The 16,888-nt window shown below is 39.7% G+C and overlaps 1 protein-coding gene across 1 annotated transcript in view; it reads right to left on the reverse strand.

Annotated features, from left to right (window-relative positions):
- RYR2 (ryanodine receptor 2) overlaps positions 1-16,888 on the reverse strand; it is an 810,210-nt gene that overhangs the window by 136,666 nt on the left and 656,656 nt on the right. Inside the window, exons 68-73 of the mRNA XM_019549810.1 lie at positions 16,038-16,358; positions 14,172-14,412; positions 13,698-13,785; positions 9,379-9,471; positions 5,490-5,660; positions 4,628-4,687 (exon numbers count right to left, since the gene is read on the reverse strand). Of these exons, the coding sequence (XP_019405355.1) occupies positions 4,628-4,687; positions 5,490-5,660; positions 9,379-9,471; positions 13,698-13,785; positions 14,172-14,412; positions 16,038-16,358 (974 nt within the window). The remainder of the gene's footprint in view (positions 1-4,627; positions 4,688-5,489; positions 5,661-9,378; positions 9,472-13,697; positions 13,786-14,171; positions 14,413-16,037; positions 16,359-16,888) is intronic.

The following is a 16,888-nucleotide window of genomic DNA, read 5'->3' on the forward strand; positions in this document are numbered from 1 at the left end:
GCAGAAGCCAGCAGCAGGAGATGCTAGCTGGGGTTTGGCCTGAGCCGGGGGTGGGAATCAGAGCCCCCCTGCCTCATGGCCCAGCCTGGCTCCCCCTATATCCCAGGTGGGGCAAGGGGGGTGGGGAAGGGCCATGAGGCATGGGGGCTTTGCAGCAGCCCAGCCCTGATAATGCCAAAAATTAACTTTAGGGAACAAACGTTCCTTAATGCACTCTAAAGCACCTTCATCTGATACCTCATATGAAGAGGATAATTTTTTTGTGACTGGACACTTTAAAAGTACTCTGCAACTATGCATGTGTCGTGGCATGGCTTTAGAGCATTTTCAGGGGAGAAACTGGACAAAAGTATCTACTACTTTTTAAAACAAGAACTTTATTGTTCCAGAGGAAGTTTCCTAGAAAGCAAATGGGATATTTTGGCTTTACGAGAGCCAGGTGAAACTAACAACTTCACCCATACAAGAATGTGTTTAAGTGTCAGGGATCTGAGTTATAAATAAATAAATAAAAAGGTTTTGTTTTTTAAAACTGAAAATACACTTTAGTGTGATTAGCATCATGCCATTCATTCATATGTTTTATTTAAAAGTATATATTAATGAAATTATAGCATAAATATATTTTAACCTAACATCAATGTTTAACATGTTACAGGGCTTGAGGATTCACAAAAAACACTTCTTTAGACCACAGGAAACAAAAAGTTGAGAATGAATTTTTTTACATTTAGATACTATTTTAATCAATTTGCAGTCAAAATGGTAAATGTTCATTTTTCATGTGCAGGTTTGAAAATGAAGCGTGCAGTGGCAAGAGAAGACAGATACATATTCATTTAGAATATTAGTTATATTGAGCATAGGATCGCACAGGTATAATCTACATGGCATCCTCTGTTTTATAAATTTACACTTAAAATGCTTATACTTGAAGGGTTTTTCATTGGAGTTATTTTCTTGCTATTCACTAAGCCAAGCTTGGATTTCTTTAGTCTGAAAAATCAAGAAATAATTTTATTGCCACGTGTTTTAAACTGAGGACACTGTGCTGCTGAACACCACCAGACTTTAAGGAAATGAAGTTTCCTCAGTGAAAGCACAGGCACAGGTCAAGGTATTAAGTGTCATTATCCTAAGACAGTGAAGCAGTAACAGACACAAACATCTTAATGGGGCTATACAGAATACAACACAAAAGAAATTAACCGGAAATTGAACAAACAAAAAGTACTTAAAATGGTAGACTGAGTGCTTAAAAGCAGCATGAAATGAGCAAAACTTAAAACTGAATGGCTTGCAGAATGACAGGGTGTATGAAGAGAAAATGTTAGGATGGAAGTACCTCTTCTCATTGGGGAAAGACAATGCTTTAGCTTTATGGATGAAAGTACACAGTAAACAGGCATATCTGAAATCTGCTGAGTACGTTATTTAACAACAGTTGTGTATACATTTTACAAAAGATCTCCATGGCATTTTTCCCCTTTTTCTCCAAACTGGCCTTTTTGGGAACTAGGGAATTTCTTATTGTCATGGTATCATTTCCTAAGTTTAAACTTGCAGGAGGGCTGGTAACTGTGCATGGTGACTAGATATCAAACCTTTCCAGGATATTTGCAATATTTCACGAGCATTTAATTTGTATTGTTAGTATTGAAGAATACATTCTTGTGTGCTTTCAAAATCCACACAATCTTATATCATGTTTCCGTACTCTACAAACTATATAGGCCAAGGTTAAAATCACAGAATCATAGAAAGTTAGAGTTGAAAGGGACCTCAGGAGGACATCTAGTCCAACCCCCTGCTTAAAGCAGTACCATCCCCAACTAGATCAAAAATATTGTTAGAAAGAAAGATTTCAGATAAAATTTTCAAAATCACTTAAATAAGTAAGAAGCTTAAGCCCCCCATTTCCAAAAAATAACTGACACAATTAGTTACCTAAAAGCAGTGGTAACACACAAGCAGCAGCTGAAGGATCAGTACTGATGAAGAAAGACATGACCTTATGTTTTGCCAGCCAACCATGTGGAGTGGCCAAAAAACAATGGTTTTCCATGGCAAAAAATTAGGTGGAATCTACCCCTACAGGAGAAACTACATTTCCCAGACCACCCTTCACTGGCACACTGCTGCACCTTTCCCCAGCTGGGGCTGGATCTGGAGAATGGAAGTGTGAAGTACACCTCACTCTATTATGATCAGGGATCCAGGTTTTCCTTTCCCTATGGAAAAACAGAGTAAACTGAGGATTTTACTCTTAACTGGAGGAAAATGTGGATTTCTCATATTATCAGAGTAACCTGTGGATTTTGCCATTTTGCAATGAGCTCCCTACAGGCTGGCAGAGTTCCAGCCTGCAGGGAGCTGGGAGGGAGCGGGAGGAAAGTGGTAAGACAGGAGGTGCCAAATGCAGGGACATGCACATGGCCCCAGGCAGACTGCAGAGCAGCTCCAGCAGGTAAGTGGGGTGGAAAGTGGGGGACTGAGGCCCCTGTAGGAAGGGAGGGAGGGAGCTGGGCAAGTCTAGGGCTGCTGCCCAGCTGGGCAGTGCTTGGGGCTTGAGGCCTGGGGCTGCAATGCACAGCTGCAGGCCCCAGCAAGGAGCAGGATGGGTCCATGGGTGACTTGTCTGGGGAAGGGGGAAAACCAGCTCCCCACTGCCACACACACTCCTGGGGTGCAAGGGGGACATGCATCCCCCAGCTTTGTCTGTGGGGCAGGCGCAGGCTGCAGGCATGGGCTCCCACCCTGCTTCCCAGCCAGGGCCTCCGCAGCCCAGCAGGCACAACCTGGTGTGGCAGGGAATAGTGAGGCTGCATGAGGATCTCCTCACCACTGTGAGCTCACCACTACCCTGGCAACGTGCCCCCTGCACATACCACTCCAGTGAGAGTTGCAACCCTGTGCTGTTGCCCTCAGTGCTTCCCTCCCCCAGGGCTTCCACAGCCCAGCTAGTACAACACAGAGTGGCAGGAAGCACTGGAGCCATTCAGAGAAGCTGATCACCTCTGTGAGCTCCACACTGCCCTGGCAAGACACCTCCTACATGGGGGGATGTACTGAGGGCAGCAGCACGGGGTTGTGCCCCTCAAAGCAGTAGTATGTTCAGAAAGTGCATCACCAGGGCAGTGGGGAGCTTGTAGCAGCAAGCAGCTTCTCTGCGCAGCTTTACTTTCCCCTGCTGCGCTGGGCTATGCCTGCCAGGCTGCAGAGGCCCTGGGGGATGGGAAGCTGGGCAAGAGCCCATGCCCACAGCTTGCACTTGCCTCAGGCACAGATCTGGGGGGTCACGGGTCACCCCTGCCCCCCTCAGGAGTGTGTACAGCAGTGGGGAGCCAATGGCCCTGCCCTTGCCCCTGCCCCTGCAGCAGGGGGGAGCAGGGGCTGTGGATAGCAGCTTGGGGCCTTCTCCTGCAAGACTGGGGGAGCAGGAGCTGTGGGTTCAGGGGTGAGGGGCACCAGGAAGGCTGGAGGAGGGGGGGTGAGAGGCACACGCAGGGCCGAGGGGCTATGGGAAGCCTTTAATTTTAATCATGGACTGTGGGTTTTTTATTAAAGAATTTGCCATTTTTTATCAGAGAATTTGTGATTTTATAATCAGGAAAAACCAGAATCCATGATTATGATGTCCCTCTCTACTTCAGGAAGTGCACAGGGCTTGTGGTCCACTCACCCACCTATACTTATGCTAAAGTCACTTTTGAAAAAATGATTCAAGGTTTATAATATCATTTCAATGGTTTTCAGAATGTACCCCATATCATTGCATCAAAAATGATGCAAACGCTAGTATTTTCCCTTCATCAGAGTTTGCATTAAAATAATCAAATCCTTCCAACTCAGCAGGCCTAATTCTCTATTCCTTTAAGTGATGCAAAGTGAATTTATGCCACTTGTGGGATTTCCATGTATAGGTCCAGCTCCAAACACAATTCAATGCATTTCCAAGGCTGCTATACCACAGAGGAATTTGTAGCTTCTCCCTTGGGACCGTAAGGCAAGGCAAGAAGGGATGGAGTTCATTGCACTCGAGCTATAAGTCCCTCCTAATATATGGACAGGGACAAAGTAGAGTCATTGCGACAGTTCTTCACCACTCCAGGGAATCCTTTAGACTGAAAGTATCCCCCTAAGGGCTAGCTCTTGTGAAATGATGGTTCTTGAACATTCTGCAGATTCTGGCCCCACTACTGGAGGGCAAGTTAAATATAAACATGCTGTTTAAATCTCTTGCTGCTGTCACTGTGAGCATATCACATCATCTTACACTGCATCATTAGAGGTGTCAGTGTGATAAAAATAAGGCATACCATAAGGGATTTATTTACAGGCCATGTGTTTTATCAATATAACTACAGCAGCTAGTAATTAATCTAAAATTTCTGACAGAACATTTTCAAGTAGTCATTTTGAACAAATTAGCTCAATTTTTTGTGATGTGTAATTTAGGAATAACATGGAAACACAAGTCCTTTATTTCCTAAGCATCTGCTGAGAAGACAACGAAACTTGACAGAGAAAGGGTATTACAAGTACACACTGGCTGTCCCGAATAATCAAAAGATTTGTTAGTTATATGGAAGAAAATGAAGCAGCATAAATACTGCATTTAAATTACCTTGCCCTGTAAATGAAGATTACTACGGATAATATCCCGAACTTCATCCTCAGTGTCTTTCTGTCAAGGAAAAAAACAATGCATCATGCGCACTTTATAGAGCACATAGTTAAATAAAGTTATTGCCTGTGTTAAGACTAGATTTTTGTCTGGTCCTGTACTGCATTAAACTGGAAGTTAAACTAAGGCTGTAACATTTATGTTACCTGGCTATAGGTAGACATGTCCTAGCTCTTGGTTATGATCCCATCATTCACATTTACATTCAACCATGGCAATTCAGCACATTGAAAAATAATCTACGTTATCACAATTACCAATACAGCCTTTGTCCAAATAATAATTGTCATTATAGATAACAGGAGGAACTCTTTGTTGCCCTCGCACCACTACACAATGTATGGTCCACCCTAGAATTGAGATTTCTTTTACTTAAAATCCAGCTATATTTTAAATCTGTTTAGTGCAGTTTTCAGAAGCCCATTTCCTTCTATGACCAAAAAAGGAATATTTTACAAATAGCAACTTATAAGACCATTATGTGAAAATTCCCAGAGGCTGGGAAAGTTGCTTAAACAAAATATACAACCCCAGGAAAAGAGTTAGGGTAAACCTCACCTTTTAGAATATCAGGTACAGGTACATATTTCTCAGTTCCAAACTGAGTTCTATTTAAACCATTTCAGGACAAAACAAAACACAATCCCATGCTCCAAACTCAATGTTAGTCAGGTAAATGATTGTTTGGGCGTTGGGACGGCAGAGGAAACAGGGAAATCTCATGTCAAGGGGTCTGTTACAGGAATAGAGAATATTTACCCCAGAACTTAGAAGAAACAAAAAGCAGTCTTAATTCACCTACCATGCTGAATCTGGTTTTAGCCAGTGCAATTAACTCCTGGTCTCCAGGTGCACAAATATTTAATCCAATGGGCAGTAATCTCTTCAGGGCTGCTACAATGAGAGAAGTCTGCATAGAATAGCGATCACCCTTTCGCTTCATTTTCTTTCTCTCCTGATCAGAAACAGCTGCCTATTGAACGGAGCAATCAGAAACCTAACATTAAATAATTGTCTCTGCACAAATAATTTCGCTTATATTTTTGTATAGGTACATATTTCTCACAATTTACCATCACCTATCCAGCTGCTCCCCCTCTATCCAAAATCATTGCTCAGAATATCATGATGGTTTGCTTGCCACTATAAGTCAACACCTTTTCTCAGTAACTGCTTTCTGATTTTATCACATTCTCTGTTTTCTCCTTCCATATTTGTGTCTCTTTCCCTGTTCTTCAAGAATTCCAGTTGTCCTCCTACTTCTTTCCTGTTCCCAAACGTGACATTTATGATTTCCAACCCCTGTATGCCCCTATCCTGCATTAAATGTGAGGTTAAGGTAAGGCTTCAGTGGTCTACCACTGATGCCCCCCTCTTTATTCTTTTTTTTTTTCATATTATTGCCATTTTTTCCTATAACTCTTTTGCCTGTTGACCCTGAACTCTACATTCATCTACTCTATGATGCTTCCATGATGTACACAAAAAATTAATTTTGTGATTAAATCACCATAGTTTAGAACAGCACTAAGTTCTGGTTTGAAAGGCAGCATCAGTAAAAAAAAAAAAAAAAGAAAAAAAGAAAAAAAAAAGCAGATTCTTGGAAACATGTAAAGGGGATCAGAATTTGGTCTTTACAGTTTCCTAATTATAGGATGCTTTAGAAATTAATTAGGTAACATTAATTTCACACTTGGAGTGTGTCAGTGTTATATAAATGGTGAGTAGAATTTTAATAATAATAAATCAAGAAGTGGAATTGTGATGGCTTTTGTTTGATGCGATTTTGCAATGTAGAGAAAAACAAGGACATGTCTGGCATTTCAAAGAATTATGTGCAATGTGAGGTTGGACATGCACAATTTAAAGGAAAGAATTCAATAGCCTTTACCTGTTGAAAGATTAATCCACATCAAGAGTATCATGGAAGAATAAGCCTTTGGGTTTTTGTGTTTGCATGACTTATTTATTATATGAAAATGCAACTTGATTAGTTAAATTCCATGTTAACTAACAGATTTTGGGGTTCTTCAAAAAGTCCTTTTAAGTCAAATTTATTTAACTGGCTAGCAAGGATACTTAGACTAGAGCATGCTGTTTTGCCCAAATTAAGATGTTGACTGAATCAAAGTTAACATTAAAGATGAAAACTATGGCTTCCCATTCCATTTGGTCAGAGATCATACCGGCATATTAACACACACTGATGCTCCTACAGCATCATAAATAGGTTGTTCCCAGCAAAACCTTTTCATACTTTAAACAATTGTGGCTCCAGTATAGCCAGTGTGGTGGCATAGATGCAACTGAGAACAGATTTTAGCCCAAAATTTCTGAGTAAACTTGTTTACCTTCAGCAACTTTGCTATTATAATTTATGTTTTCTGTTTGACTTAATGTATGGCTGGATCTAGGATTTTGAAAAAGAGGGTGCAGATGGCATGGTCCATCATCACATAACACAGTGCAAATTTTTCTACTACAAAGAAACTAGAAACTTCACTAATATGCTAGGGGCCTAGGACTATATTATTTTGTTTATGATCCTAGCGAAAACAAACATGACTGGGGGTGGTCCTCACTGCCACCTCCACAGTAGGACAGCCACTTGGTGCCAGGGGAGTATAGTGTTAACCTCCAGCCTGGTCACAGACAGACCTGCTCCCTGCACGCCAATCTGCCCCTTACCCCCACCCACATGATGACCCACAGCCCATCCTCACCCCACAGCCTCTCCTCCCTGCAAAAGCCCCCTGGTGCCTGTGGCCCCCATCTGGCCCCTCAAAGTTCAGGAAGTCCCTTCTACTTATTTCCCCCACCCCTCTTGGCCACCATAACCTGCAGATCCTCCTCCACAGTACTGTACCTAGCCAGTGGGTAGACAGGGACAAGAATGTAACTGCCGCTTCCTGAGTGCTAGGAGCTGGCTGCCACTGCCTCAACATACAGAAACAAACAGGGAAGAACCCACTTCAGCCACTTGCAGCACCCAACCTGAGGCAATCAACCACTTTGGATCTGCCCATGCCCATCTTCATGCCAATCTGGCTGCACTCCTGGTTCAGCCTCCACCATCTCCCACAGTGAATCCTCCACCATCTCCCACAGTGAATAACCTAGGAAGGGGTCACTGAACTAATTTATCTTTTCTCCTCACTTTTGCAACTCCTTCCTGCCTCTGGCCCCTGTCACACTACACAGCTTGGCCCGTCTTGAGCCCTGCCCTTCACCTCCCTATCACTGATGTATTGTGGGTTCTACATACCTCTAAGGTAGAAAGCCACACATTCTAGTTTCCTAGATAGCAGCACACCCAATTGGGCACCCTGGGGGTGAGCAGAGAAGCCTTACCAGGAGTGGATAACAGACTAGAAAAGAGTATATAAATGAATTTTATATTCAGTGAAGTGGGACAGAATCTGAAGGAGGTCATCAAGAGGCATACAAACAAGGGGAAGAGGCCTTGTAACAATGAATTAGATTAATGGTCCATCTAGTTTGGTAGTCTGTTTCCCTGAAGACTCTACAATGGGCCACTGAGAAAAATGCCCGACTTCCAGAGATGCAATTTTTGGGAGGAAAGGAAAAGGTGAAACTTAGTTTGTTTTTTTTCAGGTCACCATCTAAAATCTCACCACCATGAACTGACATAATATGGTGCCGTCACCACCACATAATGTCAATGTATTAATTGTTTCTCATGCCTGCTTCATTTGTGCCATTTAATTTTTGCTCACCAATAAAATCATGAGAGCCATTCTGGTAAAAATGGGTTTTATGTATTTAACATCATCTGTGGTATGCATGTTTGTAATTGAAGTAGTCATAGAAGTGCACCTGGTGTGGAAACTTGTAATGTCTGAGGCAATTCTTACCTCCTACAGGGCTTCATTTCACAGCTGTGGACTGACCGCTGTAAAAGCCCTGCCTCCTGTACTGATGTAGTGTTCTTCCTGACCACAACCAGCTAGTGATTAACTTATATCTTGAATGGCATACATTTACTTCCTTTGGACTATGTTTCTGGAGCCTTTTTGAGCTCTGCTAGGCACAGACTCAAGATGGTGGAGATGAGGTGGTTTTATACCATTTTTTTTAAATTCCTTTCCTCTACCCTTGCGCCAAGACTGTGCCCAGTTTTCATGACTATTCTTGTGTCTGCATACTCATAACTACAGCTATTCCTATACGTATGGGAAACAACACTAGAAATGGGGGAAAATACATTTTTATATCGACAAACGGTTAAAGAGTATGTTTTAACTTTGCTCACTGTAGTAGACACATAATATATCAGGGACCCATAATCCTACCTCATTTCTTTACCAAAACTCTGTGGAGGTCCACAGTTTGGACTGAAAAAAAATTCTGAATCAAATGTAATATCAGCTGATTGGTCTAAGTCAACTACTGTTCAGTGTACAGCACGTGACAGAGCACACGAACAGCTTTTAGATAGCCTTGATTCTTCCAACCACTCCAGCTAAGCCATGAGAGCAGCAAAATATGGCATGTATAGTACTGGGGATATCTTAAATGGCAGGACCCAGAAAGTTCCCAGCAACACTGAATTTAAGGGATTATAAAAACTGGGCCTGCCTTTATGGCTTAACAAAGCTGAATCATAAAAGGGAAGGAACCCTTATAAAGTTATTGGGACAGCAATACATAAACAGTGTATTCTAGCATACCTTGGACATCTTAGATTTGGTGTCAGTAATAAGAAAAGACATATTGTTGATTTCATTCTGTACCACAAAGTTCTGTTCTTCCCTTTTGAAATTCTGAAATGTTACACAGGAGACTTCAGTTAAAAGCACTTTATTAATATATGGGGAATCAGTCTGTACAATTCTTAGATAATATATATGAGTTAATGACAGCTCTAGATTCTACAAGGTTATAGGCTGTAAGATTGTAATGGATTATCAGGAATATGCTGTGATTCTTATGCTCTTACATTAAATAAAAATCAGATGATTACATATTTTGAGCATATAAAATGAAGATGCTGGATATATATATACAGCTTGCATCTATGCTAGGCAATATTTTTTATGCTTTAAGGATTTTATATATCTTTGAATACCAGATAAGGAAAACTGAGATACTGGCAAAGAACCCAAAGGAATGACATATATATAAAATATGAACCAAAACTTTCTAGGCAGATGCTTAGAAAGCTCTTCAGAAGTGGTAGCTGAAAAGAAGAGCATGAAAGTACATGAATGCATTAAGTGCCCAACAATTCTCAGTCATCCCTCCACCCACTGACAAAAAAATAAATGCATTAGTAAAGATGGTCTTAGCTGTGAAAGGTGCACTGTATCTTTATCTGACTTATTTAATTGCTCGTGTGTCATGGTTCTGATGAGCAATATTTAGAGTACTGTCACTCCACTGCAAAACAGCAGCCAGCCCCACATAAAATATAAGACTTCCAGTATGGATGCTAGAATGCATTCATCTTACAATTCACTCCCTGTGAGCATTCATGAGAGAAAAATGTGTTTACACAATGATAGATGCTAATGTTGCAAACTCATTTAAAAACATATGTGAGACTTCTCAAAATATTTTTACTATTTCTCCTTGATATAATTATAAGATACAATTGAACTGTACAGATAGATTAAAAAATACCAAGGCAATTGCTCACATTTTTGATTCATTAGACAGCAATTTAATTATACAGCATTAAAAATAAAAAAGTATATATACTTTGGCTATTTTCATTTGTTTTATAGCAAACACTGCATTTGAAAAAAAGAAGATTTTTTTTCAAAATACACCATTTAATGTGCATAACACAACAACAAAATACATAGCTAATTTTATGCCCTTGAAGGTATGAAGCTAATTAGTTATGGCACTGAACATATAATTACCTTTCCCATACTCCACTGCCTACCCTACAGGCAAATAAACTTTTTAAACTTCATAAAAAAGCCTTAACATAAGCAAACTATGGTAGATTATTACAATGAATTGTAAACTAATTCACTTTCAATTTCAAACCTGAATTAGATCATGTTAATGATTGTTTCCTTCCATTTACACTGCAGAATGTCAATTTAAAAAAAAAAAAACTAACGACATTAAAATTAGATTTTTTTTTTAAAGTTGCCTTGATATAATATATTACTAGTAAATCTGTCAGTCTTAGGCTTTTCTATAATGAAAATCACTGAGAATGGTAATATCTAAGGTCTCAATCCAGGAAAGTTCTTTGCATACAAGAAATCCCATTTAACTAGCATAGTTAAATTTATGAACACTCTTAAATGTTTTCTCTGGATCAAATGCTAATTGACAAAATGGTAGTTCACTGCACGGAGAGGTATTCTTATTAGACTCTTTACTCAGATTTACACAAAATACTTCTAAATACAGAAATACTGTATAATCACATCATTAAAATCTTATATGACTGATATTACAGACAGGGATAATCTAGGAAAAGATGACAGTTCTTTGCTGCGTATGAATTTCCTATGTGCGCATAGTCTCTCCTTACTGCAGATTAGGGCTGTGCAAAGCTTCAGTTGCCAATTCAACTTGTCAGAGATTTGACCCAATTCAGTGCCCAAATCTCTGAATCTGAATCTAATCAGGAGACTTTAATCTCTCCAAATCAAATCAGAACTCTGTCTAGGCCTTGCTGTAACTGGTCCCCTTGTCCTCTCTCTGGGCTCTCCGCAGCCCTGTTGCTGCACCTCACTGGTGCCTGGGTTTGTGCACCCCAAAATGCCGTGCCCTCACTGGCGCTGGGGTCTGTGCACCCCAAATGCCATGCCCTCTCTGGTGCCGAGGTCCCCACATTGTAGTGAGCCCCCAATGAGGCCTCCTCCTTCCCCAAATAGCCTCACCCAAACCACCAAACAACTCCCAACTGACTGCTAGGGCTCTCTCCCTAGCAGTTCCAGCCCTTAAAAGGAGCAGGTCACCCTAGTGCCCTGAGACAGTGCCTCCTGGGCGTGGGGGGGCACCCAGGGTTCCCCCACAGCTGATTGCCAAGCTGGGGGGGATACAGAGGGGTCCCCCACGCTTGGTGGCGGATCCAAAAGTGAACCAGAAGTATTTCCAGTTAACTTCCAGGTCCGCCACTGAGCACATAGGGCCACCCCCACCCACGCTCTTGTGGGGCTCTCCATCTGCCCTACCAGCGCAGCATTTATGAGCCACACCTGGTACCTCGAGGTATGTAGAAAAAACATTTAAAGCCGTGTCTATGGACAAACCACTGATTCGCCGAATCAGCATCAAATCTTCAGATTTGAATTTGGCTGAATTGAATGAGGACAGTGATCCAAATCAACAAATCAATATTCTATTAGGATTCAGCCTGAATTGGGGGGCAGTTATTCGACTCATTAATTCAGATCACTGTTCCCTGATTCAGGCTGATTCCAAATCAAAATTGAATACAGCCTTTTTTGCACACCCCTTCTGCAGATTTCCTCTAATTTGCTACTTTTTACTCTCATGTACACAAAGTGAGCTGCATTCTGTTTGGGCTCATGTATCAGTGAAGTTGATGGCTTAGTTCTTAATGAAGAAGCTTTTGCTGTAGGTATGCAAGCCAGAAGGAATCAAGCTTGAGATCTCAAAATGAATTTTGCAGGGGTGGCAATAGGAAGACATCACTTGACTGGTAAATTAGCAAATACGAGCCAGAGGTCACTGGGAGGAAAACATTAATTCTACAATGTCACATGCAGAGTTACTTTTCAAAGTATTACTTTAATTTAAAATCTGATGGGCATTGTGTCTGTTCTGTGCACAGAACTCTTGTGAACTTCTATGAGACATCTTCACGTAGAGCTGCTAAGAACTGCGCTTAATAACTAAAATGCACTCCTTTAATTTTTATAAAAAGAATAAATTCTAAAACTACATAAATTACGTGTAAAAATTAAATGTGTTAATGAGAAATTAAAGAAACCTGAAGTAGTACTGATCACATTGTCTTACTACAGGTGAAGCTATATGTTCTCTTCAAAGAACTTCTAGACTTCAAAACTGTGATAGATAACCCTTTTATTATAACTGCTGCATCATAACTGCCTATAGGTTAAAGGGGGCAGAATATACAGTTATATTCTGTGGTGAGTCACAAATTTTTAAAGTAATTCAGTAGCTATATATTAAAGTCTTAATATAGGGAGCACATGAGGAAATAATTCAATGGAAACTGCACTGGTGACAAGGACTCGCTAAAAACTCTTGTGTTCTGAAATAAACAGGAGTCGACATAAGGAAATTCACAAGCAGTGTTACTTCGCTGCAAACCAACTCTGTATTCCCCAACTTAGCCAAAACCTTGGATTTAATAGGAAACTATCAGCCACATATGTCTATCACTATATATGCTTTCCTCAAAAGCCATTAAAATCATTATTACTAGCAGTAAACCAGAGACCCAAACTCGGAGAATTCTTAGGCCTCACTTCTCTCAGATGAAACAGACTAGATATAAAAAGTGACATGATTAGTGTTTTACAAAGAAAAAAAGTGCTGCATTCATCATCTGAAGCACTATATCTTATTAATACAGGAACAATAAATAACTAGAATAGGGAGTGCATGTTCTAAACTCAAGGCAAGAAAAAAGGAAATGCCAGTGATGATTTATAAGGAAAAAGAATAAATTATGTAGATGTCTGTAAAAGGAAACGTATCACGTCAGGCAACCAGAAGTGAACTTGGCCTACCATATTAATTCAGGGATTCTTACAAATTAACTCATCCTTGAATCATTCACCCAGAATTATGATCCAGTGTGCTTAACTTACTGTTTAACATTGTGTGCTGTCTCACTTGAAGGGCTATATCCTCTTCATTTTACCCAATTAATGCAACAAAAAATGTGATAAATGAAAAAAGGAAAGGATAAAAGACAATGTATCCATTTAATTTGGTTCTTAATGGATAGTCACTGATCCTTAAACAACAAGTCTACCTGTCATAACAATTAATGAAAAACTAACATTGTAAAAAATGTACTTACATGGGACTTTGACCAGTAAATGAATACATCAGCCACCATACGGAACAGTTCCTCTGCTTCAGGGTTCGGTTCTTTTAGCCATTTTGCCCTAACATTTGATAAGGAGGGGAGGGAGGGAAAAGCCTTTAGTGATGAGCCTTCCTGGCTTATAATGTTTTGCTTTGAAGTAAATATTCAACATTATGCTATCAAAAAAACAAAACAATATGTGTCTGTTTTAATCTTTTACGTTGGGTGCTTCTGATGATCCATTAAGATTAGGTAAGATGAAAAAAATATACACACGTTTTTGAAAACTGCAGTTAACTACCAGCAAGGTCTCTTTAATTTCACATTAACACTTTTAGGGTAAAGTCATTTAAAAACAGTGCCAAACAGATCAAAACACACAACAAAGCATCAAGAAATGTACCAAACTGAGTTTTTTGGGTTTTTTTCTTTACTAGACCCACTCAGGTGATTATTTCCACATACCTGTTATAATCCACAAATCTGATCAACAAAGGGTAGAAGGCATAGAGGTCCCTTGCCAAAGTGGTGAACTCGTCTAGGATGAGCAGTTCAGCCTCAGACATGTCACCTCTGCCTTCTGCTCTTAGATGTTCTTCATCTGATATAACCATTGCTGCTTTCTTTTTCAATTTATCCATCAGTGGTAGAAAGTGGGTCTTTAAGAGCTGGGGCTTCGCTTTGCTTATAATCGGCTGGGAAAACACTATTTAAGGCAATTGATATTATCGTATATACCTGATCACAAAATATAATCCAAACCTTTTTCTTCTCAACACTCCCATTTCTTGTAATTTAATTTTAAAAAACAGTATGAAACCCTGGCCACACGGATAGCAGTATAAGTTTTCCATTAAATTCGATAAGGCCAGAAATTCATACCACGGAAATTCATTTCACCACTGTTGAGACAGCCATCCAAATTAATCAAAATTACACTAGCCTTATTATCATAAGATAGTCTATATATTCTGTACACTAGGGGTGGCCAACCTATAAAACACATGCCATAAGTGGCACAGGCAGCTTTTGTGTGTGGTACACATGAGCCTGGGGAAGGGACAGGGAGCATAATGGCAGATAGGGCAGGAAGCAGAAGCAAAGCAGTAAAATCAGGCTGGGAGCAGAAGAAGAGGGCAGAAAGCAGAGAAGAAAATCTGGCAGGGAGAAGAGAATTGAAGTTGTATTTGAGAAGGTCACAGGGCTAATTTATGGCAAGCCTGAAAGAAAGATTGGTGCCCACTGTTTTACACCATTTTAGCTTGGGGAAGCTCATTTTCATTATCTCTTAAACATTATACAATAACAGGCTAATAAGTCCTTCCTAAGCCCCTGGATCTTCTTTCTAATAAAATGTTTTGCCTCGACCAAAAGGAGAAAATAAAGGAAATGTCATCAGGGAGCTTCTTCTGGTCATTTTCAAAACTACTAGATAAATATTTGCATTTTGACAGTTGATCAGGACTGAACTGAGGCTCTGAAAATTCGGAGGTACATCTATTACTTTTGTCATTTAAAGCATATTTCCTGTAAATCTAATCATCTAAAGGTTAATGCATTAAGCTAATTTGTTTGCATAACACCACAATTCTTGAACAATTGATTAGAGACCGTGTCTTAGGATGATGTTTCACCATAAGTAGCACTTTAGGTCTCCAGTTCTGACAGAAAGTGTAGGGCTCCTATGAACTTAAGTAGTGAAAACAATGAAGATGGCTATAAACATTGAAAAAAAATCATGAGATCACTTAATTGAGAAATTGAATACAAACACAACAGAGGAAACATTTCCCAGGATGCAAAATCAGTATTTGAACTGATCTTTTCAGCTTTTTTTAATGTGATGTTAACCCTCTGAATGAGACTCAAATGTTGTGATGATATGTTACCTGACAGTAGGGTAGGAATTACTATACGGATCAGGCTTTCAAATAGGACTTCTATATAGCAACCTACTGCTTGTAAATTGAAAGCTATCAAATTCAGATAAGAGTGGCCAAGGTATACTGCTTTATTTCAGTAAACCACATATTACACCCACATATTACAATATGGGTGAGCATATGCTCTTGAGTGAAAGAAATGTATTAAGTTCAGGATAAGACATAAGATATTTTAAAATATGCTCTTTGTCTTTTTAAGAACTGCTGTTTTATTCACTCCTTTAAGCAAGCTTAATATTATGCAAAAATTATTAAAAAAATAAGGGCCTAGTTCTCTTCCAACTTAATACGAGTTAAGAGAAAAGAGTTAATTTGGCATTATTTAGGTGAAGTCAGCATGAAGTGGATTAAGAACCATGCCCTAATTGTTAATGTCATAACACTGTACCTGCTAATCTCTTCATCCAGGCTCCTTCATCAATACCAAGGTTGTTATATATGATTTTCAGTATATTGCCCAACAGAGTGTTCATGTGCTCAGATGTCAAGCCTGTGCAGCACATTTCAGCCTTTTCAAGATTATTTTCTGGTCCATGCTCCCACCAATGTGACATGTAGCTACACAGCATAGGCAGTATCACTTCCATAATATGTGGCATTTGGGTGTACCGAATACCAGACTCAGCCAATTCCACAATTTCTTCCATTAGCTTCTCCAGGGAAGGAATATTTGGACAAACTTCATCCACACTAGTTGGCAAGTCAAGGGCTAGGGAAAAAAAAACCATTGGACAAAGAAAATGTACCTAAAATATATTTATCTCCACATGTCTTTTCATCCCCCATTCATTTGCTTCTCTTTCTACACATATCTATCGTTTGATAATACTTTAAGGCAAGATAAAGGGTGCTTTTTCTGGAACTGAGTAGATTTTTATGCCAGATTTTACAAAAGTCTCATTCTCTAAAATAAAAGTAGTGTATTTACTAAAGCTTCAAAAATGGAATTATTGCAATAAAATTAAGCCACAGTGTAAATTCTTGTCTTTTCTTCAAAATTCTACATTTTTTTCCAAGCCAGGTTTCACAGTTAATGCACAAGTAAAACTGCAAGTCCTTAATACATGGATCAGATGAACACTTTTATCTACTTTTATCTACAGGTTCAAGGAAGGAGAAGAAAGTGCAGGCTATGGGAGATGAAATTCTTGGATTCTATTTCTGTCCACAGTTCAGACACTGATGAAACTACTCTATGGTCCCTTTTTTCCCCTCCTAGAAAGGGCCTCAATCTGGCCT

This window comes from Crocodylus porosus, unplaced genomic scaffold, assembly GCF_001723895.1.
Source record: "Crocodylus porosus isolate Cpor-Errol unplaced genomic scaffold, CroPor_comp1, whole genome shotgun sequence".
Classification (NCBI taxonomy): Eukaryota; Metazoa; Chordata; order Crocodylia; family Crocodylidae; genus Crocodylus; species Crocodylus porosus.